We start from the raw sequence: 24,849 nt of genomic DNA, 5'->3' as shown, positions 1-24,849 counted from the left end.
ATCTCAAAGAGCAAGATTTTAGAAAGCTCTTTGCAGATAAAAATTTAAAACTTGAATCCTTGGAGAATTGTTCATTTCATTTCTGAAAATGCCACTGTTCTAGTGTAAGTTCATATCAGCTAACTGCATGTCTTTTTCTGGAGCTCACTGTTTGTTTTTATGCAGGAGACATGAAAAATGAGGGTTCTGTATTGAGATGTAACTTGGTCACAGTAGAATGATCTCCATCTAGTTATATCACAGAGCTAGCAGAGCCTTAAGAAACTAGAGACAGGGCTTTGAAATGACAATTGCAAATAAAATGAAATAGTCATTCTCTTTACGCAAAGCTTATGAGTGAGGACTTTTTTACTGGCAGTTTTATCTTCTCTTTATATCAACCACCAGCTAAACACACACACACACACACACACACACACACACACATACACATGCACAAACACACTCATGTGCGCTCTCAATTCTGATGAGTGTGCGCCTGCGTGTGTGTGTGTGCATTTGGAACATTTAGCAGTTGGGGAAGAATGTAGTTTTAAATAGAAGTCTGGTCTTGGCCAGGTTTACCTTAAACTTTATACTGAATTTCATATTGTCTTTTCTAAAATTGAAAATGAAAGCACATTTTCTAGCACATCTTTTATCTGAATGGCAATGGAAATAAATTCCAGTAAAATATTTTATTTACATTTAAAATGCATTCAATGTTTTCTTTATCCTGCATATTTCCTGACCAAGAAAATTCCCAACAAATATTTTTCATTATAACTCCCCACGTGAGATCATCACAAAGCAAACTTTAAAAAATATTTTGTATAAAGTAATGGTAATTATAACCGTGTAGGAAAAAAGTAGGTGAGCATGCACACGTTTCCTAACTCACTTGCATGGGAAATACTTCAACATATTTAACTTCAATATTTTTTTGGGAAAAAAAATCTTATATTGCCTTTGTTTCCAGTTTTAATTGCTTTCCCTATGTTTTAACGAATTTTCATTAATTTTATAATAAAAATCATACAGTAATCTGTATGATTAATTCCAGAAAAAAATATTTTCAGGAAACATCATGACCAGTCGACATATTTAGTTGAAATATTCCAACATTTAACCAAGAGCTAACATTTTTTTTTTTTTTTGAGGGAGAGAAAGAGATTGAGAGAGAATGCAAGTGGTGGGGAAGGGGCAGAGGGAGAGAGAATCTGAAGCAAGTTACATGCCTAGTCTGGAGCTTGAAGTGAGACTTAATTTCAAGACTCTGATATCATGACCTGAGCCAAAATGAAGAGTCAGAGGCTTAACCAACAGAGCATCCTCCCTGCCCCCACCAAGAGCTAATATTTTTAATTGGGGAAATTTTTGAAATTTTGAAAAATAATTGTAGATAAATTAAATTGGATACTCCAAAGTCATCATTTTCCAAATGGATGAAATGAGGTCCTGGGCAATAAAATGGGAGAGCCTAGAATTCTTCTGTGTCAAGGCATTGTTCATCCCCCTAAACCAGGTAGATAATATCATTTATTTCATTATTGAAGACTGCTTTGAAATCAATATGGAGCTTGGGTGATAAATTTTGATAAGCAGCTGAGCATATGTATAATGCTTTGATATTAGTGATATGACATAGGGTGAATACATAATTCCAATGTATAGTTACCTATCTTATAGCAGGAAATGTTTTCTTAATTTCTATTCTTCATTTAACACTGTTTTGTATAAAATTCTGAATTTATTAAATTGGACTTAGGAAAATTTTTTTATGGACGATATGGGATGGGAGTCAGTGTTACAAGTTGAAGATAACCAAACTTAACTAAATTTTCTAATACATGTGGCACTTAATGACCGGGTAGCTGACAGATGAAGGAGCTTTTTCAGCCCACTGATAGGATTTTAGGATTGATTCAGGATTATAGTGAATCAGTTAATTTGGAGTTTGTGGGCCTAAGGTTATTTTTGTGTGGCATTTACATGGGGATACATGCTCAGGGGAAGTAGAAGTGTACACACACACACATATATATTTAATAATACTTATATATTAAATAAGTATCATATACTTCTAATACTTATATACATACAATACTACTTACCTAATATTTTATATGCATTGTCTCATTTGAGCCAAAACAGCTCTATGGGATAGGGAATATTATCAGCCTATTACCACTGAGGAAACTGAGGCTCAGTGAGATTAAGCAATCTGCATGATTTCACACAATTAGTAAGATTCTGGATTTTAATTGAGGTCTGCTCACTTCTAATCTTCTGTATTCTTTTTCATTGACTTTCTGCTTAAGAAATCAAGCATTTCAGAAGAGTGTCTGCACACTAATAATCTTTTGGCAAATATTGACAGTTTCAAGATATACATGTGCTTCATCTATTCATTAGAAAATCACGATCAGTCTGTTGATGGTAGAACCTGAGCTCTAAACATCAAGAATCAACTTGTCTGTAGTAGGGGGTGACTTGCTTGAAGGAATTACCAGAGTATGGTAGCAAATTTTGATACAGGTGTTTGGAGATGGTAATTGTAATATTTGAATCCATTGCTGATGTCCTGCAAGTATGAAGCACAATAAAATTACTCCGAGTAATTTTGTGGTGAGAAAATGGCAAAGATGTGTTTCCTCGGGATACATATTTTTCCCTGTATACAAACAATATCCTCCTTTATTTGAATGAGAACAGATGGATGAAGTCTCAATATAAATACTTATTGCCCATAGTAATGGATGATTTTATGAGACATTCAAATTGGACTTAAACAAGGCTATGAGTTAGTATATCTGTTTTTCTTGATATTTTTATTCTGACAACAAGAATTTCTATAAGAAAGGGGTGAAGCTGAAAGGGCAACTGAGGCCTCTTTGAGTGAATTAGTATTCCTGTTGCATTACCCATGTGGATAATATTCTTTACCTCCGATGTGACCCTTACAAATTTAATTAAGTTTGATGGCTGGCCAGCATGTAGATTATTCCTGCTGCAGACAAAACTTGGATGTTTTCTGGCTATGGATAAAATATTTGTGGAAGTTCCTTTTAATTTATGTCACTCACCCAACTTTTCTAACTCTAGATGATAGAGACAAGGAACAAATTATATTTGCTGCCTTGCTATTACGTGCTTCATGTCTGTTAATGGTAAATCAGAAAAGTATGATGGTACCTACCGTATGGCCAGGGTCACTGGAGAGGTTTTATAAAATGTATCTCTAAAGCTGTTTGATTTTAAACAAACTTGATATGTAAAAATTAGATGGAGGTTGTGTTTATTTTTTAATAGAATTCATTTCTGTGTGTGTGTATGTGTGCACAAAATTAGGAATCAAAATCCCTAGAGTAAATAAAGAAGAATCACATCCCTATGATGAGGTCCTTTTTTAAAAAAAAAAAAATTTAAAACCTCAACACTTATGTTTTCTCTTGAAAACCTAGCTTTAGTAAAGAGTATATTTTCTCATCTTGAACAAATCCTGTTCTTCTCAGCAGCTTGATACATACTATTTCACATACATTTAACTGCGTTTGGTGATTTTGAGATGCAACATTGTTCTGAACTAAGCCTTCCTACTCTCCCTATAGCCTTTTTTTTTTTTTTTAATTTTATTTATTTATGATAGGCACACAGTGAGAGAGAGAGAAGCAGAGACATAGGCAGAGGGAGAAGCAGGCTCCATGCACCGGGAGCCCGACGTGGGATTCGATCCCGGGTCTCCAGGATCGCGCCCCGGGCCAAAGGCAGGCGCCAAACCGCTGCGCCACCCAGGGATCCCTCCCTATAGCCTTTATGTGGAGTTTTTCTTCTAAGAGCACATTGACAAGGCTCCTGTGGGGTAGAAGCTGTGTGATGCAGTGGGATTGGAGTTTCAAAAGTAAGCTTATTGCTTTCAGGTGTTGTGGCTTCAGCAAAACCAGCCAGTGCTTCAGTGACTCTATTTCCTCATCTAGGAAATGGGATTGATAACACCTTCCCTGTGATGACTGACAAAAGGTACATCTGGAAAAGCATGGCGTACTTCAAATTTTATGTCCTCATTCTTGAAGCATTGACAAAGCCTACTAATTAATGACAGGGTAGAAGAGAAGAGGAGCATTAGAAAAGAGTTCCTTGCCACAAAGTCAACTACACCTGAAGAGCAGGACAGCAGTGGTGTGGTAAGAATGCAGGGCGCCAGGGCACTAAAGTATCTGCTTTCTACTCAGACTGTTCTGATCTCCTCTGTTGACCGTATGCTATTGTAAACCCACAGACTGCAGGGCTGTCTCTAGAGCACGTGTTCTTGTAATGATGTTCCAGACACCTACATGCCTCATTTCTTTACTGCTCTTCAGAACTCTGTTCAAATATGACTTCATTGCAGAGGCTTATCTCATGACCTAGCATAAAATGACCCACCATTCTCAACCACAGGGATTTGTTTTTAAATATTTTATTTACTTTTTCATGAGAGACACACTGAGAGAGGCAGAGACATAGGCAGAGGCGGGCTCCCCATGTAGGACTCCATCCCTGGACTCGGATCATGCCCTGAGCCAAAGGCAGTTGCTCAACCATTGAGGTACCCAGGTGACCCAACCATGGGAATTTTTATCCCTGCTTTATTTTGCTTTACTATTACAAGACTTATTGCTTGTTTTCTACCCATTAAAACACAAGCTCCAGGGCAGCCCTGGTATGGTTTAGCGCCACCTTCAGCCCAGGACGTGATCCTGGAGAACCTGGGTCTAGTCCCATGTCTGGCTCCCTGCGTGGAGCCTGCTTCTCCCTCTGCCTTGTGTCTCTGCCTCTCTCTCTGTCTCTCATAATAAATAAATAAACAAACAAACAAATAAATAAATAAAATCTTAAAAAACCCACACATACAAGCTCCATGAGAACAGGAACTTTGTCTCTTCCTTTTATTGCTACAGCCCCAGGAGCTGTAGTATATGAATGTAAATGAGGGAATAAATCAGGCTGGGAGCAGAGTAGCTGGATTCCAGTCTTTCCTCACTATATGGACATGGAGAATCTGTGAGGTATTTCTGCACTTTGTTTTTTCTCACTGCAACTGCTGGTATCAATTTTATTTTTTGCACAGTAGTTGTGAAGTTTCATGGAAGGAGGAAAATATTATTTATGTGTACCTGCTACTGGGCATGCTTGCTGCAAGTAATTTGCACAAATTATCAAAGTCACATACCAATTTGGTAAATGGATATAAATATTCCCTTTTTGCAGATTAAGAAACCAAAGCTAAACCAGTTTGTGACTTGTAAAATCTAATCTAATGGAAATCAGTATTCAAGATATAAAAGTCTTTTTATGAATATAGTGTCTTTTATTAAACTAACAAATTAAGGAATAGCTATTTCCTGTTAAAACCATCCTATAGTTGTACCTGAACCAGCGTGAGTTTGCTCCTTGTTGAGTCAGAAACTACTCTAGGTTGGGTTGTTCCCCCACACACAAAAAAACCTCAATTGGCAGCAAATAAGGAGATCATGGGGAATGACTCCCAGAGCCATGAATTGCCAAGTAAGGGTGGATGGGTTCCTTTTATTTTGGGTTAGGATGAATATTTAGATGGGGAAACCTTGTTTTCATTGTAGAGGTGGGCGTAAGGTGGTGGGTGTGCCTTAAAGAAACATGCCTATATAAAACATTGTAAGTTATGTAAATGAGGCTTGTACTCCCCTCCTGGGTGGGGATTTTAGTATTATAATGAGGTGAAAGTAGTTGGTCATTCCAGAGGTCACTTCATGATCCATCTGTGCAGGCACCAGTCAAGGGGTGGGATTTAGCTCAACAGATCTGGATGATCTGAGCCTGTGGGAGGTCTTGTCAGGGCAGTTGCCATCACATAAATTTGTCATACGTTAAAAGGAAAGCCAGAAAGGGGAAAATGTAGACAAAGGTTAGTGTGTATAAGTAGGTGGGCTGTAGAGGCCATTTATTGGGGTCTGGCTGGTGACATAAGTTTTCTAGATGAAAATAATAAATGGTTAGGTTGGTTCCTCCATTTTTATGATAACTTTAAGCATGGACAAGGAATAAGTAGGAAAAAGTAATTCATTTGGATATATCACCATAAATACTATCTGCTGGAAGGTTTATGGTTTCCATTTTTTTTATAGAGATCTGTTATAACTTGAGAGCTGTAATTCCTTGAGCATTTCAGATTTTTTTGTAATAGAAAATTTTTAGATCCACTTGATTTTTTTTCAGCAGAGGAGAAATTAGAACCAATTATTATTTTGGTAGTGATTTCAAATTTCTAGTTTGTACACTTCTGCATACCTTTAATGTGTAGGACAAATACTCTATTCAGGGTACAAAGACCTTTGATCGACGTCCTGACTTATGGGCTTCTTGTAATAGCTTAGAGGCCTCCTAATGTCTGTAGTGCAAGGTTTGGCAAATGTTCAAGAAATTAAATGGATAATACTTTGTTTATCCCCAAGCCTTTTTGGCTAATTCAGGGTATATAAATAAGAGATCTTGAAATTCTTATAGCTGAAGAAGAGGCTGATGAAAGCTCTCTAAATGAGAATTTTCAGGCAAAAGTGGGAGAGAAAATTCAAGAAAAGATTTTCCATAGAAAACCATTTAAATGACAAGATAGCTGAATTAATCTTATAAAAGCTTACCGGGTGGCAAGGGGGAAACAGTCTTCATGAACTCAGAAAAAAGGAACCATTTCTCATCCTAAGTGCTTTATGCATCATATCTATTAGAATTTGGAAGAAGTAATCTTAACTGGGCTTAGAGCCATTTAGAAAAACCAAATAATTAATTTCTATTGTTGTTTGTTTTTCTATACCAGGCTAAAGTATTTTATTCTATTCACCTAAGTGGCTTCAGGCCAAGCAAGCAATATGCTAAATGAAAAGTTTGTCATGTGGAAAGATCTTCAAAAATTAAACAATTTTCTCATCTTAATAATTAATTTTAAAAGACCCAGAGTATATCACATTTTAGGTACATTGATAAAATTGAATTATCTTTTAATTTTGACTCTCCACCTTTAAAATGTATGGAAAGGTTCATTAGAAAATACGCATATGATTTCCATTGATTAAATTGAGGGAGGTATTGAGATGCTTTTTAGTTTCTGTGTTACTGATCTTAGGTCTGTCGCCTTGGACATGCTGTTTCAGATCCTCTGGGGCCAGTTTAAATGAAATTGGCCAAGTGAAAATGACAAGAAGAAATGCTTTTTATTCTCCTCTAGAGTTTAAAAAAAAGAAAAAGAAAGGTGGTGGAGACATGAGATGAATGGGGAAAATAAGTATTAGGCATCAGGCAAAGTACTGGTACAAATACATTGTTTGATTTTTCTGATGAAATAGATCAGAACAAGGAACTTTTGACTTCACTCTATTATTTTACTTAATTATTCACTTGACAATGACAGGGTGAACTAATATTTAGTAAAGATTTTTTAAAAATCCTCTATTTGTTAAGTGAAAAAGAATTCAGGATTTGCCATATTATCTTGTATTTATTGAAATACCCATCCTGATGTTCATTAGAAAGATGCAGCTCCAGGAACTGAAAGTTGATTAAGAGCGGGCATAAAGTATGGAATCAGGGCAAGATAGGGTAGGGGTGTGACTGTGTGTGTGTGTGTGTGTGTGTGTGTGTGTGTGTGTGTAGGGGAAAGTGATTTAAACTGTAGTTGTAGAAGCTAGAAAAAAGGAAAATATGTCCAAGTTCATATATATATATATGTGTGTGTTTGCTGTGAAATGATAATATATTGAAAGCTTAATGGATGAAACATATATTCTGGAGAGAAGAACATTTTAATGTAGACTCATCAGCTGACTAATCTGTGGGGTAATCAATATATTACTATCATGATTTGAGAAGAAAACATGCTTGGTCTTTACAAGGATGCTTTAGAAAAAAAACAAAGCAAACAAAAATGAAGGTTCAGACTTTTTTCCCCTACCATACATTGCTTTTCCATGAGCAGCAGTATTCTAGCAGTTTTTATCTGAAACATTAGCCTGGCCCAGTAGGTGTCAGATTAGATATACATTACTCCATTATCTTGGTATACTACTCTGCATCAAAGGATCTATGGACTTGGAAACTGAAAAGGAAAGAGAATAAATAAAGGATATCTCTTTTCAGTTTTAGAGTAGTGCTTTTAACATTAAGAAAAATCAATAACTGGATTGACTGCGTTCAGTAGGGAGCATTATTGTTTCCCATAATGTATCTAATGCATATCATTACCAGAGTAATCACATTATTATCTGCCTCTGCCTTGCTGCTTGCTTGGCTAGATATGAAGCCAGAGCTATTTGTAAAGTCAGGTTTTTTTTTTCTCTTTTGCAAAATTGCTGAAAATTGTATTTTTCCCATTTTCTTTATTAGTTGTATGAGCTAGCCAGAACCCCTGAATTCAGATTAAGTGTCTTGGTTTGTCGTGGTGGTGATTATTTTTCTCCTTCAGGATTCCTTTTTGTTTCTGCTCAAATTAATCTCACTGTTGGGAGACGAGACAAATCATCTGTGGTTCATTGTACTGTCTGGTGTGGAAGATGGGGATGGGGTAGCATAAGTTGAGAGTAGGGGTGGGCTTTATGTTTGTGAGGGATCTTTTAAGGTCAGCAATTGCACAGCGATGCTGAAAAGCATTTCCATCTGTGTTACATTCCAACACTCTAGTGCAGGGGGCTCAGTCTAAAACAATGAAGAGATTAGAACAATCAATTCCCTTTCTGTATCTGATTATAAAGGGGAGTAGAAGATAGGCCTCTTTTAATATGAGATGCACATTTCACTTATGTTTAACTCCTTTGTTCATGAGCTTACTTCATGACATTGAACTAGTTAAATTCTGTGCACCCTCGTTCTCACTTGTATAATTGGAGCCATGTTCAATTCTGTGGTATAGGTTTTTGGTAGAGATTTGCAACAATGAATGTAAGATAAGTAGCCAAGAACACTGTAGTAGTGGTGCTCTGACCAGTGACAGTATAATAAAAGTGGTGGCTCTTCCAAGTGGCAGTATAATAAAAGAAGATCAGTGGAGCAGAAAAACTGCCCAGATGATGACTGAAATGAATATATATGGGGTGTTTCTCCTAAGGGTTCTTTATACTTCAATGCTGAAGTTGCTTGTGATGTCTGATTAAAGGGATAAACAGTGGGAAAGAAAAACAAATGCAATATTTAAAAAATACAACACTCTGAACAGGAAGCAATTAGAGCTTTTGAGTGCTGAGCAATTCAGTCAAACTGAGATCACTTTGCATCAGATAGGAAATAAGGGGGATGTGCTGGGCTAATTCATGGGCAGCACAGAAATACTTCCCAGCGAGTGACAAGATGGCTTTTTTGGTAAAATGAATTGTTCTTAGGTAACACTACTTTCCCCTTGGACCTTAGATTCCTCTCTCATTTCACTTGCATACTAGAGACTTCAGGGGAGATTTCAGAATTTTCTTAACAGAAATACAAACCACACATTTTCTCCCCACTTCCATTCCTTCCTTTTTTCCTTCCCTGTTTGTAGACATATTCTAGAGTGTGAGTAATAATTGATATGAGCCTCATTTGACAGAAGTTTGAACTTTGGCAAGCAAATACTTTCTGTCACTTGGAAATACTCGATTACCATTTGTCCATTTGTCCATTTAGTTTGTAGAAGCAGATTAAGTCAGAAAGCTGCCAATGTGTTTCCATATTCAATTCTCTCTCTACATTCTAGAAAGGAAACCAAAGTACTTGGGAATTAAAACCATTTTTGATTCCAGAATTCAAGTGTATTGCTCAATTTGGCACTGGCAAAGGATGCAGAGATACAAAGGAAATGGATGTAGAAAACAGGAGTTCTAATTTTCCTTCTAGCTCCGATGGAGGCTTTTAGGATCATGTTTTTAGGATGCCTAGAAGAAATCATTAGAACCTGCACTATGATGACCTGACATTATAGGGATATTTAAGAAATTCTTTTGCTGTGATCCTTAACTTTTAATCTATGTTCTGACATATTTTTGTAGTGTAAATTTATGTATTTATGTTACATGTTAAATCTATATTTAAATATTATATATATATGAATTTAATTAGTATAACAATAGTTAATACAAATGTATTTTAAAATATATTTAAAATATACAAATATATATTCAGTTATATATATAAAACAAAATGTAAAAGGACATTTTGCAATTTCTTAATGAAACAAGTTTGAGGAATACATGAAAATGAAAGTATATGGACAGCCCGGATGGCTTAGTGGTTTAGCTCAGCGTTTGGGCCAGGGCATGATCCTGGAGACCCAGGATCGAGTCCAATGTTGGGCTCCCTGCATGGAGCCTGCTTCTCCCTCTGCCTATGTCTCTGCCTCTCTCTCTCTCTCTCTCTGTATCTCTCATGAATAAATAAATAAAATCTTAAAAAAAATTTAAAAACGAAAATGAAAGTATAGGAAAACTGTGCATGCATGTGTATTTTTACTTGTTTGATTTGTTGTTTCCCTCAAGAACATGTTTCAACAGATGTTGGTTGATAGTAAAGGATCTTTCAACCCAGAACAAAAATGAAACAAGTAACTCTAATCAAATAAACTCTTAATAGCCTATGGTCAGTGAGAAAATTAAATTGTCTAGCCAAGTTTAAGAATCAATAGTGGCCACTCCAATTTGAGTATAGTTATAAACCAGTAAACTTAAATACATTCTCAAAGATCAGAAATTCTTTCTAACACAAAAATGTCAGAATCTGTGGGGGAAGGGTGGGAGGAAGGACTCAAAACCTCAGAGAATTAGGATGTTTCATGTAGTTATGTAAAACCTACTGAGAAAAAAAATGACAAATTATCAAGTATTAGTGACCAAGTTACACTGAGGATTTCAGTAGTTTGGTCTCAAATATTTTTATGCTTATGAATAATAGATTTTATATTGTATTTGCCTAATGTATCTAATGCCTATCATTCAGTGGAAGCATCTTCAGAATTAAGAATTCCATTGTTTACCCAACTTGCCATCTAAGATTCTCAGAACCAGAGACCTCAAGACCGTATTTTTGTTCCGTAGTTAGAACTCTAATTTTTCACTCAGATACATGTATGCTCAATCATTCTGCTCTGAAACAAGTACTTTCTTTTTCCAGAATCTGTTTCCTTATTTTTTGCAGTGAGGGTATTCATAGTGCTTACTTCATTGTATTTAATTATCCTTAGTGGATAATTAAAAGGTTATATGATAATAAAAGCATTGTAGCTAATGTATATAATGCCTAGAACAAAGTAATTGTTGAATATTCCCACTAGAGCGTAATATATGATAGTTAATAAAGCTGTTATGACTCTCAGGTTTGGGTTTGGACTGGTTAACTCATTTGCTATACTCTTAGGTCACAGCCTTACAGAGATTCATATATAGAGTCCACATATTTTTATGAAACATCTACTAAATCTAAGTTACTAGGCTGCTCTTTATAAAATAGGAAAACATAACATCAGTCCTGTTACTAAGAAGCTTATAATCAAGCAGGGGGTACAATGGCTAGTCACAAGATACTGTAATAAAAGATAAAATTGTGGTAGGTAAAATCAAATAGGAAAAAAATCCTGTGGTGGTAAGAATAAAAGGGAGATACCTTTGACTTGGTGGAAGGTGATCAATAAATTATAGTTATCATATTTATAATAGTTATTGCTAACTCCAAATCCAAAGCTCTCTTGCAGAGCTAAACAGATAGATCTTTTAAAATATAAGAGAATCACAAAATGATTTATTAAATCTATTAACAGTATTCACATGAAATCTCTTTTGTTAAAAATAAATAGGAAAGAAAGGAGAAGAAAAACTGTAAAAAGTTAAGACTCTGACTATATTGTGCTTAAGGCAAGTGGACCTCATTGAGAAGAAATCTATGGCTGATTAAAATATGAACTATCCCATTAATCACACAATACATTAGATAATAAATTGTAGTTGTTAACTTGGTATGCGCCATTGAACATGGAGAAAATATCACATAGGCAGACAAGTGCACCAATGTATGACAATGTAATAGCTTGTGGATATATTCTTTTTGTAAATATGTCTGCAGCATATCCAATGTCTTACTGAACTATGCTGTAAAATAAGGTTATTCTTTGAGTCATAGAGATTAATGCTGCAGATTTTTCAATACTGAAAAAAAATCATACATTTGAATAGAAGAAAGGGTGAGATAGAAATTAACATTTTTCACTCATAGTCTGTCATTCTAATATTTCATTCAACTTTCTAAGGGATCTCTGAAGATATTAGATTAAAAAAATGTTTTGGAAAAAGAAAAACCAAAGACATATTCCATTGACAGGTAATTATGGGAGCTAATTTCAAGGACTACTTTGAACCATGATCAGGATGTTTAACTGTCTGTGCTGTGTGGATCTAGTGAGCCCACCCTGAAAATATGCTGATAGCACAAATAGGAGAGAATAGAAACAGTGCTACATTCAATAGGCCAGATAGTACTTTTTAAAGAAAATCATGGACTTCTTTCAATTTTGTTTTGGTAAATATGTAAATGTAACATTTAACTGATCATTAAAACATAACTTTCACCTAGTCTTGTGTTTCCAACTTGCTTGACAAAGAAACATAATTTAGCAACTTAGGCCAGGTTTCACCGTGAATATTGTCTTTGCATATGCCGGTATGCTGTCCAATATGGCAGCCACTAGCCACATGTAGCTGCTGAGTACTTTAAGTGTGGGTAGTCTGAATTGATATGGCTGTTAGTATAAAATACACACCAGATTTCAATGACTTAATTTTAAAAAGGCAAAATATCTCATTTGGATATTTAAGGTTTAATAAAATGCATCAGTTATACCTGTTTTTTAAAATATATTTTTACTTTTAGAATGGAAAGTTTAAAACTACTTCTATGATTTGCACTTATGGCTTGCATTATACATCTGTTGGATAGTGCTGTTCTATGGGATCCATAAAGTAAACTACTGATAAAGGAAATAAAATTCTGAACAAAGAAACTGGATGCCTTCAGAATTAAAATAGCTCACATTTTGGGGCACCTGAGTTGTTCAGTTGGTTTAGGGTGTGCCTTTGGCTCAGGTCATAATCCCTGGGTCCTGGGATGGAGCCCTACTTCGGGCTTCTTGTTCATCAGGGGGCTGCTTCTCCCTTTCCTCCCCACTTGTGCTCTCTCTTGCTATCTCTATCTCTCTTTCAAATAAGTAAATGAAATTTTAAGAAAAGAAAAATAGCTTACATTCTGACCTTAAAACATGTTTAAGTTGTATATAAATAGTTGTATATAAACCATATAATTCAGAGTATACCACGCATTAGAAAAAAGCACAAGAAAAATAGACTGCAATTATATATGTGTGGAAAGATAACACTTCAAAATCTAAAATACGAAATATTCATTTAGCTATGTTTCTTATCGGAAGGGTAGGCCCTGCCTATGATCCCTGCAACCATATTAAAATAGATATTGAGATTATAAAGGACACTCTTCCCCCACATAGTTTGAAAGTTTGTGGAAAATTTATTTTCTCACTGAAGGATTATAAATAGAATCAATATAAATAAAAAAATACAAGAATCTTTGCTCTCAAGTTCCTCCATCATCTTGTAAAAACAAGACAAAAGAAAATATTTCCACTCCTACTGAAAGGCCATATAAACCACCTGTTCCTTTTCTTTTTTTAAAGTCTATATTTGTCAATATCGGGATCAGACAAGGCAAGAAAAACCCCGAATGCAGTCATAAGCCAGAAAATATAATAGGTGACTCTAGGATTTATTGTTTTGTAGTACTACAATAGTCTGCCTTTGGGTTGATAACTTAATAAATCAATCTTCATTGCCTGAAACAGTTCATATACACTCCAAAGTAAGCTGTTTATGCTTTTACTTGCATTTTCTAAGATTAGTCCTTCATTTATATTTTAAAAAATTCTGTGCCTCTTCCAAGAATTATCTCCATGTAAATTCAGAATATAGTAGTTATCCCCTGGGGCAAGGGGCCATTATATACTGGGAGTCAACGTCAGATGGGGATGTATTTTGCAATGTTGTTTGTGTGTGTTTGTGTTCAGGTAGTTATTTTCTGAAAATGTCTCCCCTGGAAGGTCTGTAAAGGGTCACAACTGGACTTTGATGTGTGGGCCAGATCTGAGGGTTAATCCCCAAGGATGTGGAAAAAACTAACTTTTAAAGTCTGAAACAGAAAAAGCTTGCAGATTTTAAACTGTACTTTCCAATAAGGTAGCCACTTACATCCTGTATCTGTTGAATACTTTACATATAGCTAGTGTTACTGTGAGAAACTGAATTTTTCATTTTATTTAACTTTAAGGTAGATTTAAAAGCACACTGGATTCAGTGAGCAAAAAACTTTTAATGTTTGGATTGGATTTACTTTTTTAACTGTACATTTTATGGTATATAAATGCAGATCAAGTATTTCCAATTAAAAATTTCAAATTGAGATATGCTGAAAGAATAAAATACAAGTGAGATTTTGAAGACTTAGTACCAAAATAAATAAAGCAGCTCATTAGCAATTTTACATGGATCACATATTGAAATGGTGTTTGGATATTTGGTTTGAAATGTATTAAAATTGATTTTACCTGTTTTTAAATATTTTTTTTGATGTGGCTACAAGAAATTTTAGCTTTTTAAAAAACATGTTTTATTTATTTATTCACGAGAGACACAGAGAGAGAAGCAGTGACATAGGCTGGGGGAGAAACAGGCTTCCCACAGGGAGCTTCATGCAGGACTCAATCCCAGGACTGGGGGGATCATGACTTGAGCCAAAGGCAGATGCTCAACCACTGAGCCGCCCAGATGCCCCAGAAATTTTAGAATTCTTTCTGTGGTTTATGTTATATTTCTATTAGATGGTGCTGTCTAAAAAAAAAAAAAAGGAAAACATATGGAAATAACCATGAGATACCAAGATTGTAAATGGGATATGACAACAAAAGTGAGACACTAATGAGAAGGTAGTTATGAGTTGGTAGCAAATAAAGGAGAAGCAGGTCCTTAGCCTACCTTACTGTGTTGGCAGATGACTGGTGTACAATATGATGCCTGGACTAGTTTAAGGGTTTAGGATTGAAAATATAACTTTTAAACCTTTGTGCCTTACAATTAATGATACATGCGTTGTTGCTTTAATAGTTTTAATTATTACTAATTTTATTTTTAAGGGGAGTTACTGCATTTTCCTTCTTTTTAGCCTTCCACTGGTATTGAGTGCATTATATAGAGTCATTGAAATAATTTTACCACAATAAACTTTTAAAACAAAAGATACCACAAGTATAGAATTGGAAAAAGCTTAAACCAAATTTAATTTCCAAGGGTAGAGATCTTATGAAGCAGTAATATCAGCCACTTTGTTATATAAAATGTATCCCATAAACTTGATACTGGATTAAAATAATCCATTGGCCAGTTTGGAACAAATTGTATTATATTGTATCTGCCATGAAGTTCTATTGCCCTCATGTTGAATTTAAATAGACTTTCTTCCCACATAAGTGAGAGGCAAATTCACTGTAGAAAAATCAGAAACACCAAAAAGCAACACAGAGAAAATAATAATCACTTGTAACCTACAGCACCCAGAAATAATGACTATAAATTTCCCTTGTATTTTCTTTCAACTTGATTTCTAGATAGGATTTGGTATGTCTTAACAAGCACTGCATCACAAACTCTGTATAACTCTGTATTTAATACTTTTTGCCCCTTTCTTTGAACTCTCTTTGGACTGTTTTTATAGCCTGGACTGCAGTTATCCATTATAGAAACAACTTAATAAATGATGTCTTGTTGGCTTGAAAGTATATTCACATAGATTTCCAAAGTGACAAAGATACAACCAGAAAGTGTTTTATTCACTAGAAGATCTTGTTGAACATTTTCTGACACTATTAGTAAGATAAAGAGAGTATAAGATGAAAGAGAAAACATGAATTCTGAATCCTGAAAAGCTTGTGCTTATTACTACTTTTAGCAGAAATCATGAAGGGCCACCTCATCAGGCAGATTGATGAAGCCTCATTAGGTAAAGGCTTGAAGTGTTCCAAGAGTAATGCCTCACAGAAACCCCTATAACAGTCCAAAGTGGTGGCTAGACAAACATGCCTACCTGTCATTGCTGCCTTTTGGTTGGAAGGAATTTGTATTTGTTTCCTCTTTAGGAGGAAGATACACATGCAAGTATAAAATCACTGGGCAATGTTAGTGGTGCTAGATCTGAAAATGCAAACCCAAGGGCTTGAAGTTAGGCAAGCTCTTTGAGATGAAGTGGAGTGCAAAGTGCCCTTCATCTATTCTTGAGATATTTACTTCTATCCTCTGGCTTTACTGTAGCTAATGTCCTTTTACTCAGTCATGCTATTCAACCCATTTTTAAGTGAGTTGAAAAATGAAAACATGCATCTTGAAGTTAGGAAAAGCAAAGGCTCAGTGTAATATTCCAGAGCTCCTGTGTTTATCACTTTTAAGACAATCAGATACCTAAATGCCAACATCTCCACTGCTTCTTATCCATCTTCCACCTCATCCCCATAATGAGGGTAATCCCGGTGGGAGAGGGGAGGGGATATACTTCAGTTTCCTGATCTCTGGCATGATTTCTGGATTTAGATCAATGTCAAAAATCCTGAGAACTCTTAGAAAGCTTAGGGTTTCTTCAGGTTTCTGTTCCAGTTGGCAGTGAGGAAGCCTGGTGGGACAAAGTCAAACAAGATTTCCTGATGTACACGTGAAGGTGCTGAGAACTTCTCATAGTCCTTAAACTAGATTTCTCACTAGGAAACTGTGTGTCTGATCTAAAATTCCATGGAATGTGTTCACTCCAAACAATGTTAAGGTAGTTCTTATATCATAATTTCATGGCAATGTTGAACATCAAGCTGCAAAGTGTTTCAAAGATAAAAGCTGAGGTTATCGTAGGCAATCTGGCAGACAAAGTATATGTGGTAATATTGAGAATATCTAGGATATACTCAATTCCAAATAACATTTGTCAATGCTTCATTTACATATTCATATTTTTATTCAACGAACATTCATTTTTTTCTGTGTCAGGTATTACAAAGAACTCTATGCACAAACAGCAGATGTGATTTCTGACCCCTTGGAATCAGACTTAATTCATGGTTATATAATATCCCTTAATTCCTACCAAACAAAGAGTGGGCAGTGATTCAACATAGTTGGAAGTACTAATATAAGGTGGGGGGGTCAGGAAAATGTTCCTTGAGTAAATGATACTTAAACTAATGTAAATTTTTGTGATATATTGCTAGATATTAGGAATATGAAGATAATATGGCATAGTCCCTGTCCTTGAGTTCATGTCTAGGAAAGAGATGTGCACACCACTAACAGTCCTCTGTGAAAAGTGCTCTATAGAAGTCTATGGATTTGGGACTCCTGAGCGGCTCACCAGTTGAACATCTTCCTTCAGCTCAGGATGATCCCAGAGTCCTGGGATCGAGTCCCACATTAGGCTCCTTGCGGGGAGCCTGTTTCTCCCTCTGCCTGTGTCTCTGCTTCTCTCTCTCCCTCTGTGTCTCTCATGAATAAATAAAAAAAAATCTTAAAAAAAGAAGTATATGGATTATAGTGGATCCTGAAAGTTATGGGTAATTTGGTTTGACCATCTCAGGAAAGACTATACGAGATGAGATGGCTTTAAGTGTGGATTTTGAAGCTCAATGATTTTGAAGGCTAAGGAATATTACCAGGCAATCAGGACAGGAAATAAGTAAGTAATGGTTGGAGTAAGAAAAAGTCCAGTATATTGGGCAAACTCTAAGTAGAAGGGAAGGCCTAGGATGGCAATTGGCCAGCTGTGAGATTGTGTATGTATGGAGTGGGATGGTAAAATAGAAGGCATGTTGAAATATTGTATGAAAGAATTTATACTTCTTTTTTAGGAGTGGAGGAGACATTGGAGTATTTTAATTAGGAGTTTGAAATCGACTTGTGTTTGTAGACTGATCATTCTGAGTGCTAAAGAAAGGATGGATTTGGCTTATGGAAAGGCTTGATTCAGAGAGACTGATGAGAAGGACATTGCAATAGGCCCTAAGAGAGGAGGGCGGAACTTCAGCTGTGGCAGTAGCCAGGGAGATTTAAGAGATTTAGGAGTGAAAATCAATGCTAATTGAAGACTGACTGGCTAGGATAGCTGAAGAAGAGAGAGGATTCCAGCATATGTTGATATTTCTACCTTCTGGGTGATTTATGGTATCCATAGAGCCATTCAGGATTTGGGATTTGAATCCAGACTGCCACGTAGCAAGTAACCATTTGGAAGAAGTTACTTGAACTTGCCATGCCTCGGTTTTTGTTTGTACAAAAATTGCTAAAAATAATTTTGTGGGATTTATGGGAAGATAATTATGAAAATGCTTAGTGAATTGCCTTGCCCATAGTCAACATTCAGTGCGTATTTTCTCCAGTTTTGGGCATACTGAGTTTGAAATCAGTATTTTATGTCCAGATGGATGTATCTAGTATGTATTCACAAACAGAGGTTGGGGCCTTGGGAAGGGGGTGCAAATTAAAACCTAAGCACTTGCAGATATAATTATTAGATGATAGTTGAAATCACTTGACTGTATGAGATTCCATCAGGTATAAGAAAGAAAAGATTCAAAGTAGATTCTCTGGTGCTTAGTATCTAAATAAGTAGGTAAAGGAGGAGGAGGAGCCTCCCAAAAGTAACTAAAACATGGTTTAAAAAATAAGAACAGGGGATCCCTGGGTGGCTCAGTGGTTTAGTGCCTGCCTTTGGCCCAGGGCGCGATCCTGGAGTCCCGGGATCGAGTCCCTCGTCGGGCTCCTGGCATGGAGCCTGCTTCTCCCTCCTCCTGTGTCTCTGCCTCTGCCTCTCTCTCTCTCTCTATGCCTATCATAAATAATAAATAAATAAATATTAAAAAATAAGAATATTAAAAAATAAGAACAAAACCTTGAAAAAAGGAACAAATTTAAGAGTATAACCAGCCTTGTATGAGATGTACTTTGAGAAGGAAATCATTAGCACTCTGACAAGTCTTAGACTGAGAAGTAACTTCAAGAATAAAGAGAACTCTAAATATAACAATTAAGAGATCATTGACAACCTTAGAGCAATTTCCATGTGGTGGTGAGGAGCAGAATATGATTGTGGTGAATTGAGAGAAGAGAAGAAATAGGGAAATAGTAATAAGATATAGAATGTTATTTTAAGAAATTTGGCATAGCTAGTTGGGGTGGTAGGTAGAAGTGGATAAAAGATAAAAAGAAGCCTTAATATATATTAATAGACACCAAGAAAAAAGATCTAGTATTGAGGAAGCAGAGGGAGATAAGTGATGGGAAATAAATAATGAAGGAATATTCTAGAAGAAGCTGTAGCTCAAGAAATATAATTCACAAAATAATGCATTTGTACTTTAATAAAGTACCCCTAATAATGATGGAATCACAAAAAATTACACTATCCATGCAAGGGTCTCAGACTATCAGAGAAATATCTTACTCTGATTTATATATCTTACGGTAATATTAGAGCTAAACTGTATGCAATGTTGACATCGGGGCACTGGAGTATATATTAACGCTTAAATATCCTTTTTAAAAATGTTAACTGTTAGCTCAAGCTTAAATTAGGATTGTAAGCAATTAATTTTGTATCATGTTTACATTTGAAAACAGAAGTACCACAAGACCTTTCCTAGTAGATGAACACAGTTTAATTAGATCATCTCCATTTTATTGTATTACAAACACATAAAAACACAAAACAACCAGCCCCTCCTCATCCTGGCAATTCTAGAAATGATAGGCCAGGCTCTGGATTTATATTATAAAGCAATTACAGTAAATTCCACAGGTATAAGAATCATACACTTGAAAAACATAGTCCAAAGCTGTTGGGAATTCAACCCGCGGCATCTCAAAGTCTTTCAAAGGAGTAAGACTATACAAAACAGTTATATTTAAATTTTACTATCATGTGGGGTTTTGTAGTAGTCTCTCCTTGGTCTTCATCACTTCTCTATCTTCTGCCTGGATAATCCCAGTCATATTTTTATGGTCACTACTTGATTTGTTCAGGTGCTTTGAAACACATTCCATTAGATTTGATCTTTTTGCTATATTTATACATATAAACTCAAACACTCATGAATGAATGTCTGAATTATTGATAGTACAATACAGTCAATACTTTGTATTTTCAAAATGGATCTTAGGCCTTTTCCTAACTGACGTGTTCTCCTGTATTTCCTACTTTAGTCAAGGATACAACCAAGTACCAGACACTTAATCTGGGGAGAGATCATAGTTTTGCATTCCAGGTAAACATCAAAGTCAACATGTTGTATTTCATTTTAGGCTTTTCCTTAAACGTGGCTGTTTTTTCAATAGTTGTGCTCATGCCATTTAAATTTCCTTAAAGAACATTAGCAATTGCTTTTTTTTTCTTCTTATGTCAATATTGATAATCTGTACTTGTGTGAAAAGTATTCATTTCATCCAAATTTTAAGATTATTGTGAGAATTCAGTTAGATATAGATGTAAAGCACTTATTAGGGCGCCATCCATGTAAGAAGTATTCAATAGAAACAAAGAAATAGAAATTAATATTCAATTCAGTCATGGGACATCTATTTAGAGGAAAATGGGGCAATTCTCAACTACTCAAACTAATATTTTGGATGTGTGTGTGAGATAGCATGATGAACATTAAATGTTTTGTATCATCAAAGAAATTGTCCACATTGAGCCAAATGATAAATACAAAAGCAGTAACAAAGTAAAAAGAACTAAGAAGCAGCCTTAGAAATTGAAATATTCTAATTACAGCCACTAATGAGAGTTACCAACCATGCATTCTTATGCAATGTATATCATCTTTATGTACATTGCAACATACCAGCATTCCATTCTGTACAACTCTGGGTATATCATTTGCCCTCTCACTGCTTCCATTGCCTCAGGATAGCATAAGGATCTTTACTAGAGAAACTCTATTTCAGTTTCAGTTTTAAAATACTGTGACTTTTATGACCACAAAACAGCTTAATTCTGAGTTTTCTGTTCTGTGTCAACATGTAAGAGAATTGTGAAAGACCTCCTGTCTGAGTCTGTGTATTTATTTTCTGATTCCAAAATCATCCATCTTGTCATCTGTCATGCCCATTAATTCTTCAAGTTTCTTCTCCAAATATTTCTTTAATGACGTTCGTATTGCCTTCATTTTCCTCCGATGAGACACACAGATATGGAATCTAGAGCAGAGAAACAACATATCCCAACTTCAATATTAGTAAGGCATCTCATTAAGACAATTACATAATCATACTTTCCCCTTTTTTCCCCTTCTTTTTCTGGATACTGCTCCAGGAGTTTCCTCATACTTAATTTTACCTCCTCTGTTTCCTGTGGTCCAACTTGTATCCCATAAACTTCCATCCATTTCATTCCTGTCAGTATTGTATCCCAAACTTTGAAATGACTTCTTTCCCCTTATTGCCATTGGGAAGTAGGGGAGGATTGGACAGTGTCTTTGCCAAAGGAATGCTTGACCCAATGTGTGTTTGGAGGGAGGAAAACTCACAGTAACAAAGCACTTCCCAATATCACAACTTCTGCTAGCAATATCAGAAATAGTGCAATCTCTCGATTCTCAGCCTTCCTTGAATCCTCTTCTGGAGGGAGAAAAAGGAAAATAGAAAGTGAATTTGGGAGAAGAAAAATACTAATTTGAGAGAACTTGATCCATGGTAGATGGGTCTTTTTAAACATCAAATAATTTTCTCTGTTCACTGCTTCCATCACCGCTTCCTTCACTGTTTTCTGGTTATTCTGATCTTTATTACTCTTAGGTCCTTAGGCTCTATAAAAAGTTTGCCCTTACTGCCACTATCCTAATTTTTCCATTTTCAGTCCTGCCTTTTCATTTCTTAGCCCTTCAGTTGATCCAGTGCCTAGCAATTCATCTTGGTACACATTTTGCCCAATATTTTCGCTCCGATTTGTTACATTAGCATGATCTGCATAGCAGGTGCTCACCAAATATTTGTAGAATAGACCAACGAGCAACTCAGTACTTGATCCCTGACCCCTTCAAATGCCACACTACAATCTTTGTTACCTCCACAATACTCTCCTCTGAAGCATCGGGAAGTGATGCGAAGACAGGTCCAACAATCCAGGACAGGACCTTCAATCACGACTGATAAAGAGAAGAAAAATAACAGAAGGGGGCCATGGCATGGAGTTTTCTTAGCTCCGGCATCAAGTATGGATTAGATCTCAGGCATTTCCAGGACTCTTAATGTTATATTGTTGTGAATTTCTTCTTCCCCTAGCAATCAAATTTCTTGATGGGTCAAAACCTTCTGTAACTTAAGTCAGATCTTTGGGGAAGAAGTGGGAAAAATGATGCCTCAGGGTATATTGGTCCTTTGGATTATAAACTATACTATAGAAGGCCTCTAAGCACCTCCAAACTCTGTGTGTTTGAGATTTCATGAGATAAATTTGTTGTCAGATCTGACTGGCATTCCCACCCCCATAATCACAACTCTAAGAATTGGGTTCTCAATATGACAGGTGGTGGAGATATGGCCATATAGATCAAATGAGATGGGAAAATATGGACTGAATTAAGAGGTGTCTCATGTATTTTACTTACCGCAATCTTCAGAACAAGCTAAAAGAGAATCAGAAAGTTCTAATGAGCCTATAATCAACATAGAATTCGCCATATTTATACCCAATAGTTTTTTTTTTTTTGGTTAGCCATGAAGTTCCAGCCACCCCTCCATCCATTCTAAATAACTGTAATATGAAACCACCTTCCTCATCTCACCCTTATTTCCTATTCCTTTCACATAATTTCAGTGTTGTTAGATAGACATCTTTTATTACCAACTTCAGAGAAGTTCTTTAATATCTCTTTCAGTTTGGATTCCAAGTTTTGGCGGACATCGAGAAGCTTGCCTTGAAGGATAAAAGCACCTAAGAGGGGGGTGGAAAGGACATCAGAAACTAGGGGTATTCCCTTCAGAACTTAATCGTAATTGTTTTGCCTTGTTTTTCCCAGTGAAATTTCCTTATACTTGCTTGGGCAACACAATCTTTTAACACTGAAACAGTAGCTCACCTTTAAATGTTTCATTGCCCAGTTTATAAAGTTCATTCTTCAGCCATGCTCTTAACTTGGTAACCTTTTGAACAGCTAGAGAGGAGTAAAAGTACATGTAGGGGAATAATTACATCCGTGGAGGAAATTATGTTGACCCAGGTGCACTCTTCCCTGCCTCCCCTTCTCCCTTTAACCCACAAAACTCTCAGGGACTGAAACTTCCCTCACCCAACACCCGAAGCATCTTGTCCCTGTGGGAGACTTTGAAGCTTAAACGGATCATCTCCTTAATCTGCCGTTCAAGCAGATGAATTCGGCCGGGGACTTCTGAGGGTATTAACTTTGCCAGCAAGGACCTAATATCTTCTGTGAATTTGGGATCACATTCCAAGCAGCCTTTAACCCCATGGAAGGCTGCCAGGGACAGGGGCAGGAACAGAAGTAACCACAGGTCTCCCATTTCCTTGCCCCAACAGCCGGTTGTCCTGGCAACTAGTTCACCTAGTTTCCTTTTCTTCAAAAATCCAGGGATAAGAGCTGTGTCTTGGATAGTCTGACTTCACCTTCCCCTTCATTTCCATCCCACTTCTAGGCAATATCATTTCCCCAAGGATCTTCAGCTGTTTTCTGACTTTTGTCCTTCATTCCAGAGAGAGGGAACTGCCAGTTGGGAAGCAGATACCTGAGTTCTGAGTGTAGAACAGAGAGAGAGAGAGAGATCTTGAGCTCACACAAGCAAAGTTCCATGCAGAGACAGAACTCAGAAAAAGATTTTCTTTAGGTTTCTCCTTTACTTGTGTCTTCAGTAAATTCTCATATCCCTCCTGACGATAGGAGTAGTGTCTCAAGAAAGAGATCTCATAGGCCCGTAGAGACTGCTCAACCAAAATTTTACTTCTATAGAGGATGTAAGAAAAGCCTGAAATATTGAGTTGCTTGGGGTCCTAGTCCCTGATGGTAGTAGGATTGTTGAAAATTAGCAATGGGTGTCTAGATGTAATTGATAGCATCGATAATAGTTTTGATATAATTGATAACTTCTCAGAAATGTAAGCTATCTTTGTCTGTAGGATGATTTCTCCAGCCATGCTCTATAACCTTTTTATATCATTCTTATAAAGTGTCTCGAGCAAGGAGACAAGAAACCACCATTGAGGAGTACATGGTGATGCGCGGATCCAGTAACACCCAGAGCCCATTAGTGGGAACATGTTAAAAATACTTATGGTGAAATGTGAGGCATGTAAGAAAGTAACCACAGTTATCATGGGCTGCTGTCTCAGGACACCTTGGAAGGAGCCCAAATAAACACTTCATTTTAGGGCTCTTTGAACAAAAATATTTTTTGTTATTTGAAGAAATTAGGCTACTTTATAGACTTTTCAGGGTACCAGTAACCTCTTCTCTGTTAAATTGCTTGTATGTCAGTGATCACCTGGAAACAGGAAACCCTGGGATCTTAAAAGGTTAGTGGTAGAATTGAGAGCTAAGGTATGGGAATTTTATGGATTTGAAAAGTTATGAGGGAAGTACAAAGAACTACTACTAATTATATGCCTTCCGTGTGCCAGATATGGGATGTGCTAAACACTTCTGATTATTGCAAGTCCTGATGGCACAGCAATACTTTGAGAAATTATCTCAATTTTATAGATAAGATTCTGAGGCTCAGAAATGTGAAACAACCCTTTCTACAA

General features: G+C 36.2%; 1 protein-coding gene across 2 annotated transcripts; it reads right to left on the bottom strand.

The window, feature by feature from the left end:
* Positions 1 to 21,154: 21,154 nt before the first annotated feature.
* IZUMO3 (IZUMO family member 3) lies at positions 21,155 to 23,612 on the bottom strand. 2 transcript variants are annotated; one of them, XM_041760808.1, is made up of 7 exons: positions 23,381 to 23,612; positions 23,171 to 23,245; positions 22,936 to 23,025; positions 22,700 to 22,717; positions 22,157 to 22,237; positions 21,620 to 21,710; positions 21,155 to 21,290 (listed from the first exon to the last, which is right to left on the bottom strand). In XM_041760808.1, exons 1-7 carry the CDS (start codon positions 23,610 to 23,612, stop codon positions 21,155 to 21,157), a joined length of 723 nt encoding a protein of 240 aa, XP_041616742.1. The 2 variants fall into 2 exon arrangements, with proteins under 2 accessions (XP_041616742.1, XP_041616743.1); XM_041760809.1 differs by lacking the exon at positions 22,700 to 22,717.
* Positions 23,613 to 24,849: the final 1,237 nt, after the last annotated feature.

The sequence above is a fragment of the Vulpes lagopus genome, chromosome 7, assembly GCF_018345385.1.
Source record: "Vulpes lagopus strain Blue_001 chromosome 7, ASM1834538v1, whole genome shotgun sequence".
NCBI classification, from domain to species: Eukaryota; Metazoa; Chordata; class Mammalia; order Carnivora; family Canidae; genus Vulpes; species Vulpes lagopus.
Note: the sequence above shows the minus strand (reverse complement) of the source record. Positions and strands in the feature narration are given on the sequence as shown.

Coding starts and splice junctions, on each gene's coding strand:
- IZUMO3 (XM_041760808.1), bottom strand. CDS start 23,612: ATGGGAGACCTGTGGTTACTTCTGTTCCTGCCCCTGTCCCTGGCAGCC. Junction 23,246..23,380: donor CAAGATGCTTCGGGTGTTGG/GTGAGGGAAGTT, acceptor ACTCCTCTCTAG/CTGTTCAAAAGGTTACCAAG. Junction 21,291..21,619: donor TTGGGAAGTGCTTTGTTACT/GTGAGTTTTCCT, acceptor TCTCTGCTCTAG/ATTCCATATCTGTGTGTCTC.